We start from the raw sequence: 27,116 nt of genomic DNA, 5'->3' as shown, positions 1-27,116 counted from the left end.
CCACGGAGGGGTGCTGTTTACTGGCTTGCTCAGCCTGCTTTCTTATAGTATCCTGGACCACAGGGTCTTGGGATGACACCACCCACATCTGACCCTCTGACATCAATCACTTATTAAGAAAATGGCCTACAGGCTTGCCTTCAGCCCAGTCTTCTGGAGACATTTTTCTTAGGTGAGGCTTCCTCCTCTCAGATGACTCTAGCTTGTGTCAAACTGACGTAAAACTAGCCAGCGTATGTGCCTGCTCACTCCATGAACACGCTAGCCACGTCCCACTTTCCCAGCAGAGATTTTCCCCAGCCCTCGGGAGAGAACTTTGGGGAAACCTACATCCACCAGGGCTGGTGATCGTTCAGCAAAAGCCCCCTGGCTGACACGCTGAAAAAATGAGGAGTGATTCTCTTGCTTCTCTTTTGGCCAGTTAAAACACATGCCTTGGGTGGGAGGTGACAAGACCTCCCTGTAAGTCTGAGTGTGTCGTCACCTTGCCACCTGCTTTGGGTTACACACTGCAGAGAGCAGAGGCTGAGTTTGGCCCAGTTTTATTGGCCATCAAATTTTATCCGCGTGTATTTGTGAAGAGCCTGTTCCTCCATTGTTGCCACTGTTTCAGTAGAACAAGATCAGCTCCTAATCCCCAAGAACCTAACCCTAACCTAAGGAATATCATCTCAGCAGCTGCCACTTGGTGGAGTGTCCCTTAGTGGAGTGGCACTTCTATCGGTCCCATCTAAGGTCCCATATGAAATGGGTGTCAGACCGAAAGGGAAACTGAGGCCCAGACAGGTTAGTCAACTTGCTTGAGGTCACACAGGAAGTGTCTGGGCTGAGATGTGAGTGTTGGTCTGCCACCTCCAGAGCCTACACTCTTTCCTCTGTGTGGCTCCATAAATGCTTCTTGTTCCCCTCTGTCCCTGTACGAGGGCGCTCCCATTCAGAAGGGTGTGGGTTGGCAGCCTCCCCGAGTAGAGGGATCCCCATTGGGTCAGAATCATAAATAATCCTGCCACTGTGATGCGCTGGGAAAGAGGCCAGTGTGGTTTCTGTCCTCTGCCTTTTCTAGCAACTTCCCTCTGCACTGACCTCTCTGCCTGGGCAACACCAAGAGCGCTTATGTTCCTGTCCAGGCGGAGTGCCCACTCAGGCAGCTGCCCTCCCAGCAAGCTTTGGGGGCATCTTAACTCCTTCCCGGCCTTGGACAACCAGTCAGCAGCAACCAAAACTGGAAAGAATTGCCTCCCCAGGCTCTTTAGAACCTTCCAAATCCTACCTAGGGCAATGCTGCTCTCGACAGGAGCAGCTGAGGCCTCTGCACCAGGACATCGGCCAACAGAGGAAACATGGCAACATGGCAGCTGGGGTCTCATTTCACTTGAGTTGGAGGTGTGACAATAGCAGCTACCAATCCTTCTCGTGGTGCCAGCTTTATTGTACAGAGGTTGCTACCACCTCGTAAGGTTCATAATCCTCTCCCACGGACAGAGATGCAGAAACCAAGTTCCAAAAGAAGCAAGCCCCTGCCCAAGACTGCACTGGTGGCAAGGAAAGCCACCGTTGGAACTAGGTCTCTGCACCTCTGAATGCGCGTTTCGCCATGACCCCGCTTTACTTATTAGCCAGGTGGCCTTGAGCCAAGTACTTTCCTCTCTGCGCTTCATTTTCCTCCTCTAAAATGCAAGAGTTGAAGTCCATGGTCCCTGAAGTCTTTTTCAGCTCTGCACCATGATTCCTATCCAGATCTAAAGGAAGCAGACGCTGGACAAGTGAAACCCTTAACCCAGAGAGTCCGGCAGAGCTAGCTGTGTCCTGTGAGTGACAAAGGCTGGTGTCTGGCCTCGTACAGGCTGCAAAGGGCCAGAGACTATCCCTCAATGCTGCTCACAAACCTCTCCCTCCTGGCCTCCCGTCCTAGAAGAAGGCCTTCTATCCATACAGCACTCCAGGCCTTCTGATTCCCAGGGTTCTTTACCCCTGTAAACCCAACACGTCTTCCTCTGCCTGCTTCTTGTATGCCGTTGGCCTGTACACACCCCACCTTCCCCACTAGCCTGGGAGGTCCAAGAGGGCAAGAAGGAAACCAGTGTTAGCCTTGGCCTCTTCCTCTGCTGCTGAAGGAGTTGCACCAGCCACCAAGGACTGTTTGTGCCTAAATCGATTAAAATTACTTCCAGTCCACCGTGGACTAGCCACATTCCCCTTGCTCACTAGCCCACGTGGCTTAGGGCAGCCGTATTAAGCGTCGCAGGTGGGAAATGGTCCAGCCTTGCATGCAGCACAGGGGTTGGGTTCTGCCCAGTCCAATGGCGTCTGGGTAGCGGCAATCTTCAGGTTGATCTGCCCTCTCAGACTGGTCCTGATACTGATGGTAGAGGTGTATCTCTAAGAGGTGTTCTGCACTATTCCCCCAGGAACCGTACAGAGGCTAGGATACTGAGTCTACTAGTAGCAAGAAAGTCAAAGTAGGTCTGGGGCCAAGGGTTTCCATGACCACCTCGAGCTCCTCATCAACTGCAAAGGTAGGGGCAGGTGACTCCTTACCTGGGCCAGCCGAGTGTCCACTCTGGATGGGTGAGCCTGTACCAGGGTGCAGCCAGCTGGTTGACTTCTCCTCATCACTGTGGAAGAACCAATTGAGATGGGTCAGGTTCCCAAAGAGCTTCCTGGAGCTGAGCCCTCAGCTCTTGAGATGGCCACACCCATCTCGCCTTGCTGTGCCCTGTGTGCAAAGCCAACTCTGAAGCGTCAGAGGTAAGCACCATCTAATCCCTGGCCTCGAAGAACACACTAGCCTGGCAGGAGAGCAGACACACACGGAGAGTGTGCTGTGATGCAGCAGAAATACAGAACCTAGGCTGCTGATGTAGAACCACCACAGAGGACGGAATGCCCTGGCCCACTGTGGGGCAGGAAGAAGGGGCAGGGCCCCAGGTGCCTGAGAGGTGATTGCTGCATGGTTGCAGTGCTATACATTTTCATTCACAACATTCCTGTGTGTAAGAATCTGACAGAAAGCTGGGGTGGGGGTGCACACCTTTAACCCCAGCACTTGGGAGGCAGAGGCAGACAGCCTCTGTGAGTTGGAGGCCAGCATGATCTACATATTAAGTTCCAGGTCAGCCAGGGCTACATAGCATTTTAAAATGCTACCTCAGAGAGAGAGTGTGTGTGTGTGAGAGAGAGAGAGAGAGAGAGAGAGAGAGAGAGAGAGAGAGAGGAGAGGAAGAGGAGGAGGAGGAGGATTGCAGATAGATCTATCGTACAGATGCTATATGCATGCACATGGCCCACTAACGCCTCCAGATGTGTCCCAACAAGAAGCTGCTGCCTGCCAGTCTTGGCCATTTCAGGATGGACAGGGCTAGGAGCTGGCACTTCCAGATGGCCCAAGCTCTAGGGTGGGGCTCAAGACGAGACTCCACTCTGTCTCTGGAATAAGCGACATGTGTAAGATCCACAGAATCTGCTCGGTTTTAACTGTAGCAAGACTTACAAGAAATCGCATATGTGTATTACCCGATGCTCTGATATACGTGCAGAACACCTTGAAATCTGCCACCAGATCAGGATGCTGAACCCCCCTGGCTTATTGTGTCCCTTTGTACTTCCTGTCTCCCACCCTCCCAGCCCTGTTTACCCCCCTAGCTCTTCCTATCTTGCCCCTTCCCAGCCACACCCATCTGCTTTGCACATGCCTTATCGAGTTTCTCATTTACACAGAAGGAATCATACAAGCTGGGCTCCTCTGTCTTAACTTCCTTCCCCCTTCTATTCCTTCTTCCACTCTGCAGTATTAGTAACTTCTGAATAGCCCTTCCCGAATGGCAACCTGAAGGATTCGCCAGTGTGCCCATGGGATGGACATACAGGTCGTTCTCAGCGTGGGCCAGTACAAACAGAACTGCTGTGTACTTCTGTGGGCAGTGAGGGGGCATGTGTCCTTTTGCTTTTTCTTTGGACTTTATTAATTTTCCTGAGGCTGGACACCTGCTACACACAGTGACTTTCTAGCTGACCCACCCTTCTGTCGAGCAGAGAAGAAACAAAGCCACAGTTCCCATGACCTCTGCACCCTGGAGCCACCGGGAGCTCTAAGAGTGGGCCTTTGGGTCCCTGTTTGCTACTGGCTAGAAGCCAGAATGGAAGACTAGGAAAGCAAAAGGCTTGAGGCAGCCAGTCCCTTAGCCTCCTGTGCTACCCTGACCCTCCCTCCTCTCCCCCAGTTCCTCTCATCTCCACCTCACCGGGATGCTGTGTTTTTAGCCCCATTACAAGATGACTTTCCACCATAGGCTTCAACCCCCTCTCCTTACCCCTTACCAACCTCTCCTTGTCAGCCAGGCCCAGAACAAGGCAGCTGGCTGGGGGTTGCCTGGCCTTAGCACTCATGGAGAAGCTAGCCCTGGGAGAGCAGGTGTCACTCAGGTCCAGTCTCCATGGAAAACTATTTCCTTCGTCAGGGTTATCTGTGGGTGACCATAGTTCCAGTACCTTCCCACCAGCCTTGAGTCCCAGACTGCCTCTCCTACCTGCCCATTCCACTGCACTCTCTTGAGCCCTTCATCGAAGAAGTCAAAACCATCAGATTTCCTGCGTATCTGCCCTACCCTCGGGTGGGCAAGCGTCCTCAGCTCCTTGCCTGTTCTTTCATCCTTGTCACTATATTGGACAGGGGGCAGCCATCTCTCCTCTGACGTGAACACTCTGCTTGGGTATCTGTCTACGCATCTGTCTCCCGTCTTTTATAGACCCTCATTCTACTGAGGTCCCCCGCTTGAATCGTGACCAGCATCTCCCTGTGGCATGCAGACCCCTCCCCTGCACTCCTGTCTGGGTCTCCTATGGGTACAATTCCCTGTCTTCCTCTCAGGGCCACCTACCTACCTCCAACTTCCGATCCGCTCTCTCCTTCTCAACCCAGCACCCCTTCCTGAATCTCCTGCTTTCCCTGTGTCCTGGTCTCCTGCTCACCAATCCCCCATTATTCTGCTTTCTGTTCCCAGCCTCCTGAAGCCACTTTCCACTAAGGACACACTAAGGACATTTCCTAACCTTTGGCTCTTCTGCTGTACTGACCACTGCCGACCACCCCTTCCTAATTCCTTCTCAAGCTCCTCTGTCTCCTTTCCTCTGCAGTCCTGGTGCTGCTCACCTCTGACCACCTTGGTCTCATTCCCAACCTGGCCTGTCTTTCTCTACTCTCACCTTAAATACTGATGCTGCCCGGTGACCTGCCTGACCTCTCGCTCACACTTTTGGAGGTCCCACCTCTGCCAGACAACTCCTAGAGGACCCTCTTCTGCCCAGGCTTGACTCAAATACTAGATGGTATAGCCAGCTATACAACCCTGTAGACGACACATGGGGACCTCAAGTTCAGCATTCTGAACTTACCTGCACCCCCAAGTCGGGCTAATAGTCTTGATCTTCATCAAACTCAAGCGGGATACTGTTGTGAGGTGCCTCTTCCCTTCCCTCCATTTGGCCACACACCTAATCCTTTCCCTAGAGATAGTCCCTGCTCTCCCACCCTTTCCTCTCCAGTGTCACCACAGTCGTATCAGACTTCTTGGTTTCACAGCAGCTTCCTAACTGTGTTCTCTTCTGGAGCCCCCACCCCACCCCTGCCCACCCCTCACAGCTGCCAGAGGGATCCTCCTGGATGCAGAGCCTAGAACAACGAGCCTCCTAAGGCTTTCTGTCTCTTGTAGGATAGAGTCCCCACCCCTCATCTAACGACACATCAGGCCTTCCTCACGCTGCTCGGCCCGGCTTTCCTGTCTTATTTTCTCTGCAACCCCCAAAGCCTCCATTCCACTGTGACCCAAGGGGGTTCTAGGTACCTCTGCCTCAAGCCCACCATGCCTTCCTTACAAGGCCTCTGGCTGCTCAGGGCTGCTACATTCTTCCCTTCCCCTTTAGCATCAGTCCAGCACTTGGCCTTTGGACAGCCTCTCCAGTCTCCTTCCAGATCTTAAGTTTCCTCTTGGGTCCCATAGTCAGCATCACACAAGTAAATGCCTCCCAGGAGACACTGTGCTGTCTGTGCCTTCTCCTGCCACCTTATCGGTTTTATTTTTGTGCTGCAGGATAGAGCGAGTGCTCAGTGTGTCTAGACTGTGGAGTGAGAGGAAAGAACAGGAAGAGATCGGGAAGCAAAGTCAAAGTCATCAGGAACTCCTGGGAATTCAGACCACTGAGCTGTCTCTGCTCAGAATAAGAATGGGGTGGTGGACCAGTATTTTTTGTTTGTTTGTTTGCTTTTGTTTTGTTTTGCTTTTGACAGAGTCTCACTATATAACCTTGGCTGGCCTGGAAGTCAAAGATCCAACTGGCTCTGCCACCAGAGTGCTGGGATTGAAGGTCTTTTAGGTAAACTCCTCAGTGTTTTCTTATTTTTAGTTCTGTTATTTATTTTTGAGGTAGAGGCTCACTACGTTATCCAGCTTGCTCTCGGGAGACTCCCAGATCAAGTGATTCCCCCTTCCTCAGCCTCCCAAGTAGCTGGGAGCCCAGGGCACTCAACCACACTTAACCTTGATGATTCTTACAGGTTTTGAAGGCTCAAGCTACTGAGGGAAGGGACTCTGATTTTAACCATGGAGAAGTTCTGGTATTCAGGATCCTAACCCCGGGCCAAGAACTTTGGTGAAGTTTCCGCTATGACAATATAATCCAGCATCAATTATCATAAATGGTGGTGGTAATGACACCAGAAAGTGCTACACAAGTGTGGGAACAGAAACCCCAAACCAGGACCATGGATGGGGCAAGCCCCTGCAACAGAGAAAGTGGGCTCAGACTCAGGCTGACTCGGAGCCACGACTGACCAGCGTGGAAACAGCATGGGGGTTGGCTTGTAGCTTCTCTTCAGCTCTAAGGTTTTCTGAGTGGCTATCTTGAGGAAGAGGAAGCTTGTCAAGTGTGGGAACTGTCCAAACTGCTGTGGTATATACACTTGCTATATCATTGGGAGATTTCTTTCCTGGCAAAAGATGACAGAGAAGCCGGCCAAAAGAGGGGCCAAACAGGGCCACTTTGCTATAATGAGATTATGCCACAGCCATTTGGTTTATGAAATTAATAGAATGGTGCTAATTTATCACTGAGAGCAGCAAAGCCTCCCCCTAAAGAATTCTTCAAGCCTAGGGCTTTCTTCTGCCTCCTGACCACAGACCCGGGGAAGCAGCAGGCAGGGGGAGGAGCCGCAGGAGTCCGCAGTAAGCAGGTGGGAGAGGCAGGGGCTCCCAATACGCTGTCAGTTTGCCCAAGTCTGGAGGAAAGAAGTCGCCTGGCCTCGTTTAATGTAAGAGCTGGAAGGTACTCCTTGCTGCAGGGTGCGGTGGTCAGGAAAGAGGCTCAAGGCCACCTTGCCTGCCCTGCCTCTCCAGCTCAGGGAAGGAAGCCTGTGAGCCTTCCTGGACTTTGCCCCATTGAGGAAAAGGCGGGAGTCACATTCAAACAGGTATCTTGATAAACTTATTAGTCAGCCACCCCCTCCCTCCAACACCACCCCCAGCCTGACCCCCAGCCCTGTCACCTTTCAAGTCAGACAACTTTAAAGAAAAAGTGGAAACAGGGTGGGTGGGGGGGCCGAGAAAGAGCCCTACATACTTGATAAAGAAGATCCTCCCGCCGCGGTCCACTCCGTAGGTCCATCGGCCTGGCAGGTCCAGCCAGTCGATCTCATCGGCCATCTCGGTGTCCCCGCAGCCCCTCTAGCTCTCCGCGCCCGCCCCCCGCGCCAGGCTGGCGCCCCCACTTTCTGCGCCTCCTAGAGGCGGCGATGGGGGAGGGGGTCCGGTGTGGTCCGGGCGCACCTCCCGGTTCCCGCGGCGTTGACTCCGGCCTCCCGCGGAAGGCGAGCTGGCCGCCAGCCGGGAACGGGCGGGCACTTAACCCAGGCGGGGTTCGGTCCCAGACACCTCCCGCCCCCTCTGCGCCCCGGAGCTCCTCTTCGAACCGGCTCCTGAAGTTCAGTGCCGGGCAATTAGCGTGGTGAGTAATTAAGAGGCTCCTGCCGCCGCGGCTGCTAACGGGCAGCGCCGGCCTCCGTCCGCTCCCGCCAGCCGGCGCGGCGGGGAGAGGCTCCCCCGGAGCCGGCAGGTTGCGCCGAGGTGCGCCCCTGCTCGTCGCTCCGAGCCTGCTCTTGAACTGCGGGCCCTGGAGGCGGGGCCTGGCTGCGCCGCGGAGGACACTTCCCAGCCCCGGGATGCGCCCGCAGCCGCGCGCCGCCGGGGAAGCAGGCGCCGAGGGCGAGCCTCGAGTCACGCACGGCGCAGAAAGGGGGAAGTGATAACACCACTTCGGTTGGTGGGAGGTTAGTGCAGGAACAAAGGTCGAACGCGGGAAGGGTGGCGCGGCCGAGTACAGCCCGGGATCTAGGAGGCCCTTCAAGCCAAGTTGCCAATCTAACTAGTTCAGCTAGTCCTCACCTTTTCCTGCCTGGCACCTTCTCCAAGAAGCCCTCCGGGACTGCAGAGGTTTCTCAGACTCCAATTGCCTTCAGGGCCTTCCAACTCATTCTTCCCAACATGCACCAGAAAAGAAAAAGGAAAGGAAAAAGAAAAAGGGGGGAAGGAAAAGCAAACGAGAGTAAAGGGGTATGCATGTGAGAACTGGATACAGGTTTCACCATTCCTCACTGAAAATATAAAATAAAGTGCTATGGGAACCTATAGTTCTTCTGCCTCCAGGGTAAAAGCCAGATTCCATGCTGCCTTCCGACCTACTCAAGACCTGCTTCAAGGTCTCTAATTTAGCGGCCACTGTCCCAATCATCGTCCAGACCCAAGGGATAACTAGTTAGACACCGGAAGAATTGTCTGTACTTAAGGGATGAGGTGCGTGGAATGACAGGTAGCAGGTGTCTGGTGAACCGGCACCATGGTCTGAGAGACTTGATCTACAGTGACACTTCTTCCAAGAAGCCATAGACGACTCCACCCCAGGTTTATACGGCCATCCTCTGCATGTGCCTTATAAATACGTTACAGTAGTACTCATCACGGTGCAATGAAATGGCCAGTTACTCATCTGTCTCCCTGACCCGGCTGTGGACAGCTCAAAGGGGCGGGGTTATCCGGTCTTAACTCCGAGACACAGCACTTAGCTGGGACGAGTCTTAATTCCAATCATAATCCTGTACTTTCTGTACTTTTGAATGGGATTTCCACAGTAAACAGAACAATACGCAGAAGTAGGGTCGTCTGATGGCGATCTTTTTGGAAAACAAAACAGACAACGACCCTTAGGGTCGGTGAGCCGCTAACCCAGAAATGCCGGATAGATGTCTGGCTTCGAAAATGCCTCTGGGGCCGATCCTCTTGTCTTAAATTGAGGAAACTGAGGCACAAAGAAGGAAAGGGCTGGTCAAGGTCCCTTGCCAAGGTGGTGGCTAAGAAGGGCCCACCCATTAGTGTCCCAGACTTGAGTGAGCTCTTTCCATTACATCATCTGCCTCCAACAGAGGAAAGGAACTCTGCCAGACCTCACAGGCCGGCTCTAACTGCCAGGCCTACGGCGAGTCCATTTTCCAGGTGAATAAGGAAGCAGAAACCAGCAATATCCAACTCTTTTATCTCCTTAGATCCTACACATTTCTAGCAGGAAAAGCTATATTTGGTGGCAAATTGGGCCACATCGAAGAAACAGAGAGAATGTAAGTGTCCCTTAGTCCCTGAATTGGGGAAGGTGGGGGTCTGGCAACAGACCTCTTCCGGGGCCTTGTGAAACACCTGTAAGACTCATCCTGTTGATAGAAGGCAGCCACCTGCCCAGCCTGTGATATCCTAAGATCTAAACGGCCAGGATTGCTGCCAAGATGCTTTAAGGGAAAATACCAGCAACCAGCACACTCCCTGTCCAACCTGAGCAACCAGTAAGGGCGGCTGCCTGGGCTGCGGGTGGGAGGAAAGGGAAATGGGGACAAAATGAGACCTACTTGGAACACGTGGAGAGTTCCAGCGTCTTCTCTGAGGAGAGCGGTCTCGGGCTGGCCTCCTCAGAGGACTGTTGCCCCTTCCACTTCAGGGTGTGTGGTGTGTGTGTGTGTGTGTGTGTGTGTGTGTGTGTGTGTGTGTGTGTGTGTGTGAGAGAGAGAGAGAGAGAGAGAGAGAGAGAGAGAGAGAGAGAGAGCACAGTGATCCTGTGCAGAGGCAAAGGGAACTGGGACTTAGGTGTCCTGCCCTGTCATCACTTCTGCCTTACTCCCTTGGGACAGGATCTTTCACCGATCAGGTTCTCTCATCAAACCTGGGGGCTGGGCTGATGGCCAGAAAGCCCCAGTAAAGCCACCTCCTCCCATCCCAGCACTGCAGGGCAGGTGTACACCAGCCGAACCAGGCTACACACTTGGGTGCTAGGAATTTGGACTCGGGTCCTTGCACTGCATAGGGAATGTGTTTACCGGCTGAGCCATTTCCCCATTCCCAGATAGAGTCTTGCTTGGTTAGATAAGTTAGTCTAAGTCAGATAAGAAAAAGCTAATGGTTGATATTTTGATTTTTTTTTCTTTTTTTTTTTTAATTGTCTGAAATGAAAACTCTGATCTGAAAGTCTTTTTCTAACTGTAGTGTGTTGTCAGTAATATTTATTTTTGCAGTGCGGCAGAATGGAACCCAGGTCCTATTGTGATTCTGTAAGTGTTCTACCTCTGAGACACATCCCCAGCCTGCTTTCTAGTTATTTATCAATTATGGTAAATATTGAAATATGAGGAACCAAAACATCTCTTGGTTCAACAATTACCGGGAAGAGGGAGGGAAGGTTGATATGTTAAGAAGAAAACCTTATGTGCTTTGTCAAAGGAGTCAGGAATTTAACTGTATGTTTCCCCAGCACATTTTATCTCTTTAAAAGGTAATAAAGGGGGCTAGAGAGTGGTTAAGAGCACTGACTGCTCTTCCAGAGGTCCTGAGTTCAATTCCCAGCCACCACATGGTGGCTCACAACCATCTGTAATAGGATCTGATGCCCTCTTCTGGTGTGCATGAAGACAGAGACAGTGTACTCATATAAATAAAATAAATAAATAAAAATAAATAAGAGGTATAAAGTACGCTAGGCAGTGGTGGCACAGGGCCTTTAGTCCCAGCACTTGAGAGGCAGAGTCGGGCAGATCTCTGAGTTTGAGGGCAGTCTGGTCTGCAGAATGAGTTCCAGAACATCAACAACTGTTAAACAGAGAAACTGTCAGGGGGTGCGGGGGATGATGATGGTGATGATGATGATGGTGATGGTGATGATGGTGATGGTGATATGATGATTAATTGGCTTGGAGCAGTGGTCCATGCCTTTAAGCATGGCATTAAAGAAGCAGAGACTGACTGATCTCTGAGTTTGAGGCTAGTCTGGTCTATCAGTATAGCAAGTTTCAGGCCAGGCAGGGGAACATAGTGAGACTTTGCCTCAAAACAAAACAAGGCTCAGCAGTTAAGGCGCTTGCATTAAGCATGGTGGCCTGAGTTCATTCTCCAAGACATGGTAGAAGGAGAAGACCAGTTCCCACAAGTTGTCCTCTGACCTTCACATGGGACTGTGATAGACACACATTGATACAACCACAAACACACACACATAGACTCGAGCACACACAAGCACACGCAGGCACACGTGCACACAGGCACACACACACTTAAGAACTCTGTGAGTCTCCTTTAGACCCCTGTCCTTCTGTCAGGCTTATTCCTGTGTGCTGGTCAGTCTGTCCACCTACCTCAGCTCCTTGCAGAAGGAAAGGGTTGTGCAGGGACCAGGCCAATCTGCTTCCCTTTCTCCATCATAAATACTAGGTCAAAAAAGAATTTCTGAATCAGCCACAGCAACGAGACTCTATATGTAAGGATACCACAGTCCTCATAAAGAAGTAGGCAGAGGCCATATTGGTGCTTCTGAGACAATCAGGGGCAGTCAGCTAGAAAGTAAACCAACACCAGAGACGTGGAGCTGGGGATGGAGAAAGCCTAGTCTTCATGGCCCCCACTTGCCCAGATCACAGCTGACCAGAAGACGGCGCTACCCCTGGAATCTCCAGATGGCTGTCATTCATTCCCCATGCTTACTGGTTTCAGCCAGTTCAAGTTGAGCTTTTGTCCCTAACAACTGAAAAGGTCACAGACAATACAAAGTTCAAAGAATGAAATGACCCATTTCTTACAGGTGCTGAGAAAGCACATGTTTCCCATGGCTTGTGGATGGTCCTCTTTCAAGAAAGCTACAAACTTTGTTCAAGAGGCTGAGTGATCAACTCATCTAAGGCCTGTGTTGTTCCTGTGGAAGGCCCTGAAGAACTCAGAGGAAGCACCCTGGAGCTGTGACAGTTCCGTGAGAGTTGGCACCTCTACCATCTAAACACATGACCAGACTCACCCACTCACAGAAAGATCGTATGGCATTACCCAGCTCTACAAAGAACAGCCACCTCAGAGGCTTTCACCGAGTGCTGTGTTAATGTTTATAACAGTCACACTACCCTCACGCAAGGTAGCCTGATCCGTCTTACAGGAAGTGGAGAGTCAGGGAGAGGAAGGAAACTTCTGCCAGCCTCGGAGATGCAGTTTCATAAATACGCAGAGACCTAGGCAGACCAGCTGCTTAAATAAAAGTGTGCCTCCTTGAGGGCCTAAGAGTGCTTGCTGCTCAATCACGAGGATGTAAGTTCAAATCCCAGGACTCATGTAAGAACGTCTGTGCACACAAATAGTGATCTATTTTTGAAAAAAGCTTTTTGTATTTTTAAAAGTGTATGTGTGTGAGGGCTGGGGATTTAGCTCAGTGGTAGAGCGCTTACCTAGGAAGCGCAAGGCCCTGGGTTCGGTCCCCAGCTCCGAAAAAAAGAACCAAAAAAAAAAAAAAAAAGTGTGTGTGTGTGTGTGTGTGTGTGTGTGTGTGTGCATGCGCGCGCACACATATACATGTTCTGGTATTGTTCTGGTATCACATCCAGAAGATATAGATTCTGAGGTTTCCCTGCAACCTGGTTTATTTCAGGGAAGTCCTTCTGCAGATCAGGTACTGTTATCTATCAGGAGACTTAGGAATAAAACAAAATGTTCCTGCTCTCAAACCTTCACATGCAGTGAATACGTAGTCTCAGAGGACGATAGGCCTATGGACAAAGATGGCAGGAGAGCAGCCGCTGCTGCTGTGTCTGCTGTCTGTGTTTTATTCAGGGTTCTCGAGAAAGGACATACTAAGAAAGGAAGGTGAGAAAGCCCTGGGGAATCGGGCTCTAGGCAGAGGAAACAGCAAGCGTAGAGGGCATCCCAGCCATGTTTGATGAACAGTGAAGAGGCCAGTGTGGCTGGCAGAAGGTAAACAAGGGGAAGGGTGGGAGAGGATAGCGGGGCACCGGAAGGCCTGCTCATACGAGGCCGTGACTTTGCACTTCGATTCTATACAGAATGGAAGGAAGGAGTGTGGGAATGGTATCAGAGTCTTGAGTCACGATGACGGGTTTTTGTTGTTTGTTTGTTTGTTTGTTTGTTTATTGAGACAGGGATTTCCTGTGTAGCCCTGGCTGTCCTAGAACTCACTGTGTAGCTCTACCTGCCTCTGCTTCCGAGTGCTGGGGAAAGGCATGCACTGTCTAGGCCTGGCTGTTCTTGGGGACTCACTCTAGCTGCTGTTTGGAATTGGCTATTGAAGTAATGCGGGCTGGGGAGATGGCTCAATGGTTAAGAGCACTGACTGCTCTTCCAGAGGTCCTGAGTTCAAATCCCAGCAACCACTTGGTGGCTCACAACCATCTGTAATGAGATCTGATGCCCTCTTTCAGTATGTCTAAAGACAGCTACAATGTATTCATATCTAATAAATAAATATATTTAAAATATTTTTAAAAATATTTAAAAATATTTTTTAAAAAAAGAAAGAAAGAATGCACATGATATAAGAATGGCTTGATTCAGGTGTTAGGGGTGGAGGCAGTAAGAAATGATCAGATCCCGGATATCTTTTGAATGTAGACATGACAGGATTGACTGATGGGCTATAATTAGGGGCTGTGAGCAGAAGAGTCGGGGTAGCTTCAAGGTTCTTGGCCTGAGTCACTAGGAGGAGTTACCACTGATGGAGGCGGAGGTGGGCTGTGAGGACAGCAGGTCTGGGAGAGGCAGAAGAGCGCCTCAGTGCTAAGCATGCGGAGTGAGCCTTCGGGGTATCCAGATAGAGAGGCAGTGGACGTGGGAGACTGGAGCCCCTTGGGAACGGAGAGACACAGCGACTGAACTTGCCATGGTTGGAAGGTCTGACAACCACAAGGCTGTCTGTGACCAACCACAAAAGGGATGACCAGGGATACAGAGAAAGTAGAGAGCAGGGGCCGATCCAGGCTTTTCAACATTTAGAAATGAGGTTAATGAGAGGGAACCTGTAAGGGAGACTGAGTACCACATAGAGAAGGAGGAGGACAGGAAAGTGGCGCACGGTGGTGCCTCCTGAATATTTACATCAGGACTAGCCTGGCAGACATGGGCAGAGAGACAGAGAAAAGCATCAGTGTGTAAATCTGGGTATGGTGGGTGTCTGTAATTCTGGCACTGGGGAGGCTGAGACAGGAGGATTACTGAGAGTTCAAGGCTACCCCGGTGTGCATAAGGAGACTCCATCTCAAAAGAAAAAGAAAAAAGACAGTATGGTGGCATATGCCTTTAATCCAAGATCCAAGTACTCAGAGGCAGAGAGGCAGGAAGCTCTCTGAGTTTGAAGCTAGCCTAGTCCATATAGCAAGTTCCAGGACTACATATCACAAAAAGAAAAAAAAAAATGGGCGAGGGGTGGGGCAGGTTTTGGGGGCAGATGAGATGGCTCCACAGGCCATGACGACCTGAGTCTGATCCCTGAGGCTCACACAGGGGCTCCACAAAGAGGAAGGAGAGAACTGAATTCTACCAGTTGCCCTCTGATCTCTGCCTGCCTTGTAGCAAGCAAGTAAACACACATTCGCACACACACACAATAAATAGGTAAATAAATAAATAGGGGGTGGATCTTTTTTTTTTAAGCCAGAAAGGAAAAAGGAAAAAGAAAAAGACTTGTGTGCATGGCACCTATATTCTAGAAAGACTGAGGTTAGGGTGGGCTCTGCCTGGGCAGGAAGCAACCTGCACTCCTGCGCTGCCGTGAGGGTGGAGAGGCAGTTTGGGTTATTGTTAAGTGAGTCTGAGAATGAACCTGGGAAGATGATGGCTTTGGCTAATGAGCCCTTGCTCACCGGAGAGGAGCGCGCCCAGAATCTGCTGCCTTCAGCTCCCTTCTCAAAGCCCCAGCACTGGCTCCTCTGGGAATGCTGCCAGCCCAAGAGACATGGCTGATTTTTTTTCCTGTCAGAACATTGTCCTGGAGCAGAAAGCTGTCACTGGTGGCCCCAGAAGGGAAGAGGAGGACTGAGGCACGGTGGAGGCAGGGGAGGAAAGCTGAGTGGAACTCACAGGGCCCAACGTCACCCGGCTGGCCCTCTGGGTCTCTCCTTCCCAGCCCACTTCAATGTCTGTCCCGCTGGCCTGGATTTTTTGGACTCCTCCTCCTCTTCTTCCTCCTCCTCCCCCTCCTCTTCCTGTCCCTCCTCCTCCTCTCCCTCCTCCTCCTCTTCTTCCTCTTCCCCTACCTCTCCTCTTCCTCCTGTTCCCCATCTTCCTCCTCTTCACCCTCCTCTTCTTCTAGACAATAGTAGCTGGTGTTGATCATGGCCTTTCCTGGAGCAAACACAAACACTTAGGTTCAGCTTAGTTCAATTCAATTGGTTCAGAGGGCACCTGGCTATGTTTTTAAAAAAGAAAAGAAAAAAAAAAGTCCTTTTTATCCAGCCATCTTCTTCCCCTCCTCTCTCTGTCCCCACCAGCCCTTAGTCACTCCACTGAATTCAGCCAGGCCTTGGATCTCTTCTCGACTTTTTCCTCTTCTCCTGTCTCCTCTGTCAGTGATTTCAGAACTGATCTGAAAAAAAAATTATCCACCACTCGACTGATCTCCGCTCTTTGAAACACATCTCTGCTCCAACTACCTGCACCTAAGGCTTAGTACCTAGGACCTAAGACCTAGTACTTCTTAGCCCCGGGCACCAGTCTGACAGGGAAACTGAACTGGATCCTCTTTCCGATCCCAATGGGGCTCCTCTAACACCCATACTCCTTGCCTCTTGTCTCTCTGTGGAGCCTGAGACTCCTGAATTTGCTCCTAAGCCTGTTCCATGCACTGCCTCTTTCAGCAACCATGGCCAGCTAGCTGGTCACTGCATCCCTTCAAGGGCCCATACCCATGTCCTAGGCCGTATCCACACTTGACTTCTACTCTGGATTGATCTACCTACTTCTCTGCTCCTGTGCCCAGAAAACTAACAAGCCAAGCCACTGGGGGAATTGGACAAATTGATGCTCATCTGAATTTGCACTCTGGAGTCTTCCACATGCTTCCGACTGCGTCTCCAGTCACTCTCGGCAGCTGACTGAATTCCTCTCCCACCACCCCCAACCCTGAGAAAATGAAGACAGTGGTGAAGGAGCCATCTAGCCAGCTCTGCCTAGCCCCACCCCCACCCCACAGTCAGTCTTACCTATCTCTGCCCACCTGTCTCCGTCCTCCCAATCACAGCTAAGTGTTGTATGTGTTTCCATCTGACAAGAGTCATTCTCGGGCCAGCTCCTCAGAAGGAAACCCTACTCCATCACTAATTAATCGCCTCTCCTCTACGTTCCCATCCCTACCTCCTTTTACTATCGCTTTCCCTCAAGCCTATAGGCAAAATCAAGATCTCTGCCATTAAAAAAAATATATGTAGCAGAACCCAAGCCCACCCCACCCCCCAGCTGCCACAGCAGCCTCTGAGTTCTCACTTCCGTGGTCTCCCAGGAGTTGTGGACACTTGAGGTGCCTTATCTTTGTCCCCACTTACAGGTAGTCTGGGTTACTCCATGTTGCTTTTCTGTTCTCATCTGAGGAACATCTCTGACACAGGTGATTAGCTCTGCCCTCCATGTCTCCACGTCCCGTCACACACACACACACACACACACACACACACACACACACACACACCTGCCCCAGCCATCCTGATGCTTGCTGTTCCTTGATTTCCTGTGTGTAGTGGCTTCCAAAGCCTGGAGAGCTACCCCATTTATCTCCCATCGCTCGTTCTCCTTCCAAACGTAACCCAGGAGGCATCCTCTCCGTTCTGCTTGCCTGCCATCTTCCTGTTTGCCATTGTTACAGCCTTCACCAGCGCCTGTCTCCTCACTATACTGAACCCCAAACTGGTCTCAAACTCAGGATCCTCCTGCCCCAACCTCTAAAGCCCTGGGATTTCAGGCATGAGCTGCCATGTCCAGCCCAACTATTCCTTTTTAATCCTTCGGGCAGCTAATTCTACTTAACATCCTAAGGTTGGGGTATCCATCTTGGTCCCTTCTCTCTACTCAGCTAACATGGTCTTCCTGGGCATTGTCATGAATACCATACACGTCCGGCTTCTACGTTTCTATCTGAATCCAATCTCTCCCTTGGACTTTGCACAACAACAGTTCAAGTCCATGGGATACTTGAGAGCATCTCCAACTTTTTTTTTTCTTTTTCTTTTTCTTTTTTCCGGAGCTGGGGACCGAACCCAGGGCCTTGCGCTTGCTAGGCAAGCGCTCTACCACTGAGCTAAATCCCCAACCCCGCATCTCAAACTTTATGTGGCCAAAATTTTCATCTCCAAATCTGTTACTCCCTATGTCTATGTAAGGCTCTCCCCATTGCTGTGCTCCCAAACCAGTTTGCTTTGCATAGTGCAGGGTTTAGCTTTGAAAATCTGTGCTATCTCCTGAGGATGGTTGGTTCTCCTTCCTCCACAGGATTCTGGATTCTTTTCTGCTTGGTTGGTTTTGTTTCAGGAAGCATTTGTAGCCTTAGGTTGCTGTGGAAATTCCTTTTTTCACTAAAGATGACTTTGGACTTTTTTTTTTTTTTTTTTTTTTTTTTACTATTTATCGGGTGTGCAGCACACTTGGACGTCAAAGGATGCCCTATGGGGGTCAACTCTCCCCTTCTACCTTGTGGGTCCTAGGGATCAAATTCAGGGTGTCAGACTTGACAACAAATGCCTTTACTTGCTAAGCCACCTTCTAAACCCAATCTTGAACTTCTGATCCTCCTGTCTCTAGCTCCTGAGTTCTGGGATGTACTGTGGTGCTGGGGTTCTAAGCTAGGCAAGTATTCCAGACCTATACTATCCACCAATTCCCAATTCCCACCTATACTATCCCAATTATCTCTTCTTCTGGCCCCCACTGTTTTGTTTTGTTTTTTTTTTTAAATCAGTATGTGAGTACACTGTAGCTGTCTTCAGACACCAGAAGAGGGCATCAGATCTCATTACAGATGGCTGTGAGCCACCATGTGGTTGCCGAGAGTTGAACTCAGGACCTCTGGAAGAGCAGTCAGTTCTCTTAACCACTGGGCCATTTCTCCAGTCCCCTCTCTACTGCATTTTTCCATAACAGCTAAAGGAGCTGTTCAGAGAGAAAATACATCTCCCACATGCCCGCCAGAGATAGCTCCCCACTTGTACTTAAAATAAATTTGGGGGTTGGGGATTTAGCTCAGTGGTAAAACGCTTGCTTGACCACTGTCATTTCATCTTCTCAGCCTTCCACCTCTCCTGTTCATCTCTAATGGCCTTACCCGGCTATAGAGCCCAACGTCATGCTGCAAGTGTTTCCTTTTATTTATTTACTTATTTATTATCTATAAATCAGTATGTGAATACACGGTAGCTGTCTTCAGACACACCTGAAGAGGGCATCAGATCCCATTACAGATGGTTGTGAGCCACCATGTGGTAGCTGGGATTTGAACTCAGGACCTCTGGGAGAACAGTCAGTGCTCTTTTTTTTTTTTTTTTTTTTTTTTCTTTTTTTCGGAGCTGGGGACTGAACCCAGGGCCTTGCGCTTGCTAGGCAAGCGCTCTACCACTGAGCTAAATCCCCAACCCCCAGTCAGTGCTCTTAACCACTGAGCCATCTCTCCAGCCCTGCAAGCGTTTCCTTACCGAGTGGTTTTGTCCTACCACTCCCACGGCAGGCCCAGCTGCCTGAATGCTCTTGCTAATTTTTTTTTTTTAACCTCTACCACTTATGATATAAGCTCCATGAGAGTGGAAACCTTGCTCAGATCTGTTCCTCGCACTTATAAGCATGTTCCTCACACACGGTAAGTGCTCAGGAAATATTTGTTGAGGAAATGAATACACAGCGTATGGAACCTGTCCCCGGACTCAAAAACGACAGAAAGGGAACGCAGCAGTGGGAGTCAGCCAAGCCCAGTGCTAGGCCTTGGGCTCGCCTTGGTAACTAAGATGGTGGAGTTCTTTGTTTGTTGTTTGTTTTGGAATGTATGATCTAGTGGGGAGTAGATGCATAATCAACCTTTGTTTTTAAAGGGCTCCCTACATAGACCAAGCTGGCCTTGTACTCACAGAGGTCCAACTGCCTCTGCCTCCAAGTGTTCCTCCTAAAGACATGTGCCACTGTGTCCAGACGATAAATCAACCTTTGAAACTAAACATGGGTTGTCTGGGTGAGAAACGTCATGTTCATTTTCTTAACTAAATCTAGCCTGCTCTAAGTCCCTCTCCCAGCAAGCGTCAGATTCTATGTGAACTATCATTGAGCCCCTCCAATTCCTAGAGCCATAGGCAGTCCAGACAGACTCCCCCCTAGTCTCCTAGTCCATCTGCTCCTGGCTTGCCCTGGTAAAGGTCAGCTGCTTCCTAGTCAAGCTTCAAGCTCAGGAAAAGGATAGATAAGAGAGGCTGGTGGAGAATGGGGGGGGGGGGAACAGAGTGACTGGGAAGGGGGAGTTATGAGGGGTCCTTCTCAATCCCTCACACCATTTGTAGCTCAAGAGATAACTCCAGGGTTGGAGAGATGGCTCAGTGGTTAAGAGCACTGACTGCTCTTCCAGAGGTCCTGAGTTCAAATCCCAGCAACCACATGGTGGCTCACAACCATCTGTAATGGGATCTGACGCCCTCTTCTGGTGTGTCTGAAGACAGCTACAGTGTAGTTATAGATAATAAGTAAATCTTTTTAAAAAGAAAGAAAGAAATAACTCCAGCTCTGGTTTAAGAATTCTACCCTTCCTTCTTTCAGCCCTTCCACTCTTTCTTCCCCAGAGACTAACTCACAGACTCTCCCTCGGGTGGCCCAGCTCACTCCTCCCAAAACCGCTCAGTTGCCCATATAAACCAGAATCCTTACATTTACCCTCACCATAACTCCTTGCCAAAATTCCTCCTCGACAGCGCCATCCATTACCCTCCCTATCACCAAGCATGAGAAGTCATTTGTGACTTCTCCTTTCTCTAGTAGGCCACTGCATCCTGCCAACAACTGTATCTGGGACTCGCGCTTTTGTCTAGCGGTCTCATTGTCTTAGCTCATCGGGCCATCCCTGGGCTCACACTAGAACACTTCATTTTATCTTTTTGTTCTAGTTGCTTCTCAGTTAAGTCATCCCTTCAAATGACTGAAGCATTCCAAAAGAGTCATTCTGACCATGCCATTTGCCTGGTGGCCTGTCACTTTACCTATGTTGACACAGACCCAATTTGTTAACTCAGCATTCAAAGTATCATATCATACGGGGGCTCAAGCCTACATGGCAATCTTACCCTCTCCTATACTTGCATATTCTTCTATTTGAAAAGTCCTGGGCTTGGAGAGATGGCTCAGCAGTTAAGAGCACTGACTGCTCTTCCAGAGGACCTGAGTTCAAATCCCAGCAACCACATGGTGACCCACAGCCATCTGTAATGAGATCTGATGCCCTCTTCTGGTGTGTCTGAAGATGGCTACAATATACTCATATGCACAAAATAAATAAATAAATCTTTTTAAAAAAAAAAAGGAAAAAGAGGGGGTTGGGGATTTAGCTCAGTAGTAGAGCGCTTGCCTAGCAAGCGCCAAGGCCCTGGCTTCGGTCCCCAGCTCCTAAAAAAAGAAAAGAAAAAAATAAAGAAAGAAAGAAAAGTCCTTCACTGCTCCACTTTTAACTGTCTCATTGCCCCTAAGAGTCAGGCTGATCAACGGCATTTATTTTCCAGAGTCCAAATCTCGTTCCATCTAATCCAAAAAGAATCAGAAATGCCAAGAGTGAGCATTCACTAGAGAGGGAGGTGGGGGCGTGGGAGTCAAGTACATGGACCCTGGACCCAAGCTGGATTTAACCTTAGTGCTCTGCTATTTCCAGTTATGTAATGTGAATAGGTTGAATAAGGTACCAGGCTTCAAATTCCTCATCTCTAAGCTAAGAGATTTATCTGTATATCACACCATACACATAGTATATGATATCAGTGTTTGATATCATAGACCAAATACAACACTAAAAGCTTTTCATATAGTTTGAGGCCAACTGGTCTACAAAGTGAATTCTAGGATGTCCAGGACTACAGAGAAACCCTTCTCAAAAAAAAAAAAGAAAAGAAAAGAAAGAAAAAGAAAAGAAAACCTTTTTATAACTATCTAACTTAATTCGCCCAACTACTCTGAGAGATATTAATCAAATTTTATAGATGGCCTCTTTTTATTATTCAAGATTCTCTTAATGTATAAATATTGCATGTACGCCTGCAGCCAGAAGGGGGCACTAGATCTCATTACAGATGGTTGTGAGCCACCATGCAGTTGCTGGGAATTGAACTCAGGACCTCTGGAAGAACAGACAGTGCTCTAACCACTGAGCAATCTCTCCAGCCCTACAGATGGCTTCAGGATAAAGTAATTTGCTCACAGCTCGCAGCTGCTGACGTGGGAAGCTGGGGCTCCAGCCTATTTTTCCCCTGAACCAATGTCAAGTTCTCTTGATACTAAAAGAGCCATAGGAAAGAAACCAGAGAAAACTGGCTCTCCAACTGGCTCTTGGGTTGAGTTCTATTGAAGCGTGGAGAGAAATCCAGAATCAGAAAGCAGTAATAGTAGGGTATCTGGTCTGGTGGTGCACACTTGAAACGGCAACACTTGGGAAGGGAAGGCGGAAGGACTAGAAGGTCAAAGCCAGCCTCGGCTACATATGGATCCCAGTAGACTGTGCTTCTGATATGTTGCCTCAAAAATAAGAACCTGGGCCAGCTAGATCACTTAGGAAGGGCACTTGCCACCAAACCCAAGTGTCAGAGTTTGACTTCTAGGACCAACTTCTCAGAGTATCCTCTGGCCATGAACGAACACCCACACCCACACCTACACACTAAATGTAAAACAATAACCAACACCTCAGACATAAAGTGATATTATGGGATTATATATTAAGTGATATAAAATGATTATATCAAAGAAGGTGATTGGCCAGAGCGCAACTCCATTAAAAAAAATTATAGAAAAACACTATATGTGCTTTTCTTGTTTTTATTTGTTTGGGGTTCTGTTTGTTTGTTTTCAAAACAGGGCTTCTCTGTATAGCCCTGGCTGTCCTGGAACTCACTCTCTAGACCAAGCTGGACTTGAACTCACGGAGATCTGCCTGCCTCTGCCTCCTGAGTGCTGGAATTAAAGGCCTGCACCACTCAGCTACAGATGCTTTTAATTCCAACAGTAGTTTCGGAATTTGTTACTAGGAAACAGCAGGTGTGTTCCTCGATTGACTTTGGGGGACATCTGACAACTTGCCACGAGGGACTCAGGGAGCTGAAAAATCCATTAAAACAATGGAGTGATGTCTTGAAAGTTGTAGAAGGAAGCGAATCTGCCCACCGCCCCAGACTCCCACTCCCAGCGACGTCATCTAAGGAGGGAAGCTGAGAGACAAGACTCTAAGAGGAGTCGGTGATGGCAGACTTGGCTAAAGCACTAGAGACATTCTGCAGCACTGGGCGTGAGGTTCCATGGAAGACCAGTGCCTGACGTGAGCAAGGCCTGGGTTCCACCCCCAGCGACACACTCACACATTCACACACATATGCACCACACCCACACCATACACACACACATACACACTCATACACTCACACACATATATGCCACACACACCACGCACATAAACACTCATATACATTATACTCATACCATACACACACCACACACATACACACTCACACACATATGCACCACACCCACACCTTACACACATACACACTCATACACTCACACACATATATACCACACACACAGCATGCACACACACATACACACTCATACATTCACACATATACACTACACCCACACCATGCACACACACACCACACATGCACACACACAACACACATACACACTCATAAACTCACACACATATGCACCACACACACACCACACCACACACCACACAAACGCAGACATTCCCACACTCAAACACAGACATTCACACACACTCCCATATACTACACACACAGGCATTCAAACAAACACACACCACACACATTCACATGCACTCACACATAAAAAACACAGCAATTTCATACACACACCACACACACAGGCACTCACATACACAGACACACACATTCAAACATACACACACCACACGCAGACATTCACATGCACTCACACATAAAAAACACAGCAATTTCAGTAAACCCTTCAGTCCCTGCTTCCCAAGGACACAATGTGAGCAGCTGCTTCACACTCCTGTGTGGACCAGCCCCACTCACCACAACTGCCTGCCATAACTAACTGTGCCCTCAAACTGTGAACCAAAATAAACTTTTCCTTCCTTAAAAAGAAAGAAACAGAGAGAGAGAGAGAGAGAGAGAGAGAGAGAGAGAGAGAGAGAGAGAATATTCTGGGAGCTAGAGAGATAGCTCAAAGGTCGAGAGCACTGACTGCTCTTCCAGAAGTCTTGAGTTCAATTCCCAGCAATGACATGGTGGCTCGCAACCATCTGTAAGGTCTGACACCCTCTTCTGGCGTGCAGGCATATATGCAGGCAGAACACTGTACATAATAAATCTTAAAAAAAAAAATTCAATGTCTGGACAAAACATACTGGGTATAGTTGCTATGTGATAAATAAAGATTCTTTTCTATTTTTTAAAAAGATCTAGAAACAAATAAACAGGCTGGAAAGATGGCTCAGCTCGTGCAGGACCTGCAATCGTTTCTAGCAACCGCATGGCCGCTCCTAACCACTTACCCCAGCCCTATGATATCAGAGAGCCTCTTCTTGCCCCCATGTACCTGCTCGGGCAAGTACCTGCATACCCATAAACGAAGATAAAGTAGATATTGATCTTTTTAAAGAGAACTTTTGTTCTGATGTACTTTTCGAAATAGGGTCTCGCTATGGGTCTCATAGACACTATATATGTAGCCCTGGAAGTAGCCTATGCCTGACAGCCCCGCTTCTGCCAGGGAGTGCTGGAGTTAGTGGTGTGTACACGGCAATTAGCTTAAAATAGGAGATTCCTTTTTGTCCGTTCAATTGCTTGTTTGCCTGTTTGCTTGGCTTGCAACGGCTGTGAACAGCTTTATTAACATCCTCACATATGAAAGACAGAGAGCTACACTTTATGGAGTACGGCATGTGGTTTAAGCACAGGGCTTATAATTATTGCTAAAAATTCTGTCTGCTTATGTGAGATAAAGAAAAGTCGATTTTGGAAGTAAATCTAACATTGCCACGTTGTCAGTTCATAATTTTCGTGTACACACAGGAGCAAGACGTTGCGTCATGGGGTATAATATTCCTTAATGGTTTACTGTGACTGCTGCCACAACCAAAAATGTCACCAGCTTTCTCAAATATCCCTTGAGGACAAAATCAGGAAGATAAACAAATACATTTTAACGCACCCATAAAAAGCCCCCAAATCAAATAGAGAAAAATAAAGTTGTGAGTGTGCCTAGAAACCATTCAGTTCAACAATTACAATTGCTATTTGGATACCTCTCAAATGCCTTTTTATGGTCCAGATGCATATTGGTCACACAGCCCAAGATAGCCTCAAACTCGCTGTGTAGTCAAGGACAGCCTTGAGGTTCTGATCCTACTGCCTCCACCCCCTGATACTGTGGTAACAGGCCTGAGCCACCACACCTAGATTTTGTAGTGCTGGGAATTGAACCTGAGGCTTTGTGCAGTCTAGTCAAAAGCTCTCTACCAGCCATGATGCATCCTCACTTCAGCTGTTCAACCATTTTGACCTAACCGACGAGAATGTATCATCACCTAGCAACTCTGGACTGTTTGTCATTGTCAAATATATCGGGGGTTGTCCCATAAGAAAAATACATGCCCAAGATAAAATGTGTCTCAATAACCTTAAAAGGATGAAAACAAGACATAGGGAGCTAGAGAGATGGCTCAGTGGTTAAGAGCACTGACTGCTCTTCCAGAGGAACTGAGTTCAAATCCCAGCAACCACATGGTGGCTCACAGCCATCTTTAATGAGATCTGATGCCCTCTTCTGGTGTGTCTGAGGACAGTGACAGTGTGTATATATATATACACATACATATACACACATATATACATACATATATATGTGTGTATATATATACATATATATGTATATATAAAATCTAAAAAAAAGAAAGAAAGAAAGAAAGAAAGAAAGAAAACAAGATGTAGAATGTTCCATGCCCACAGAAATATTATGTTACAAGTCAGTGAAAATCTATGTTGCTTAGCTACAGATTGGTTGCCTGGTAAGGACAATTCACCAGGTCCAATCCCCAGGACTACAGAGAGAGAGAGAGAGAGAGAGAGAGGAGGAAAGCTGGTTCTAAAAATAAAAGTTGTGAGTAGTATAATCATGATTTTGAAGCCAACTGAGGCTACATATTGAGTTTAAGGTCAGCCAAAATAAGATTAAATAAATAATTAAGAGTTAATTTGAAACAGAACTGGGCATGGTGGTACACGCCTATAATCACAGCATTCAAATAGGCTAAGGCGAGTTTGAATCCAACCCGAGCTACATAGTGAGAACTTGTCTTAAAAACAAACAGTGCTGAAGAGATGACTCAGAAGTTACAGAGCAGTCGCCACTATTGCAGAAGACCTGGGTTCTACTCCCAGATCCCACAGCTGCCTCTAACACCACACACACACACACACACACAACCACACACACAACCACACACACACACATACACAGACACACACACACACAACCACACACACACATACACACACACAACCACACACACACAACCACACACACACAACCACACACACACACAACCACACACACACACAACCACACACACACATACACACACACGATAACGATAAATAACCTTTTTTGATTAACGTATTTTTTATTGTATGGCATCGGTGTTTTGCCTTCATGTATGTATGTGTGAGGTTGTCAGATCTTAGTGTTACAGACCGTTTGCTTGCATGTTTGTCTGCACCATGTGTATGCAGTGCCCAAAGAGACCAGAAGAGGGCATCAGGTCCCCTAGGAGTGGTTGTGAGCTGCCAGGGGGATGCTGAGAATTGAACTTTGGGATTTGGGACTTCGGGCTTTGGGATTTGAACCTGGATCCTCTGGAAGAGCAGTCAGTACTCAACCTCTGAGCCATCTCTCCAGCCCCAAGAAATCTGTAATAAAAAAAAAAATAGCCACAACCAAAACCTCCCAAAATAACAAGATATACACTTGGAAAAATGCTTTCAAACCAAAGTATCAAGGCAGTTACATCTAGAAAATACTGTTTTAAGTTTTCTTTTTAATTTATTTTTTATTTCTTTTTAATTTATTTTTTATGTGAGTATACTGTAGCTGTCCTCAGACACACCAGAAGAGGGCATCGGATCTCATTACAGATGGTTGTGAACCATGTGGTTGCTGGGAATTGAACTCAGTTCCTCTGGAAGAACAACCAGTGCTCTTGACCACTGAGCCGTCTCTCCATCCCCTCCAGAAAATATTTTTAAGAATTATTTTTATTCTTTTTAGCTGTGTGTATGGGTGGGTCTGTGCACAGAAGTGAAGGTGTTCGTGGAGGTCAAAGGCACCCTCTCCCCCTGGGGCTCGAGTTGCAGTTGTGAATCATCCATGAGGCGTGCCGGGGACCAGACAAAGGTCCTTGCAAGAACTTTCCGTGTTCTTAATTTTGAAGCCATCTCTCGAACCCACAGAATGCATTTTTAAAAAATTGTATATAAACCTGGTGTCTTTGTTGCTGTGAAGAGACAC

General features: G+C 48.6%; 1 protein-coding gene across 2 annotated transcripts in view; it reads right to left on the bottom strand.

Annotated features, from left to right (window-relative positions):
• Plekha6 (pleckstrin homology domain containing A6) overlaps nt 1–8,154 on the bottom strand; it is a 140,105-nt gene extending 131,951 nt beyond the window's left edge. For both annotated transcript variants that reach the window (XM_039091292.2, XM_039091296.2), the window contains exons 1-2: nt 7,612–8,154; nt 2,539–2,615 (exon numbers count right to left, since the gene is read on the bottom strand). In XM_039091292.2, the coding sequence (XP_038947220.2) occupies nt 2,539–2,615; nt 7,612–7,694 (160 nt within the window). In that variant the 5' untranslated portion in view covers nt 7,695–8,154. The remainder of the gene's footprint in view (nt 1–2,538; nt 2,616–7,611) is intronic.
• Between the last annotated feature and the right edge of the window lie 18,962 nt (nt 8,155–27,116).

Source organism: Rattus norvegicus, chromosome 13, assembly GCF_036323735.1.
Source record: "Rattus norvegicus strain BN/NHsdMcwi chromosome 13, GRCr8, whole genome shotgun sequence".
NCBI classification, from domain to species: Eukaryota; Metazoa; Chordata; class Mammalia; order Rodentia; family Muridae; genus Rattus; species Rattus norvegicus.
This window is presented reverse-complemented; position numbering and strand designations above follow the sequence as displayed.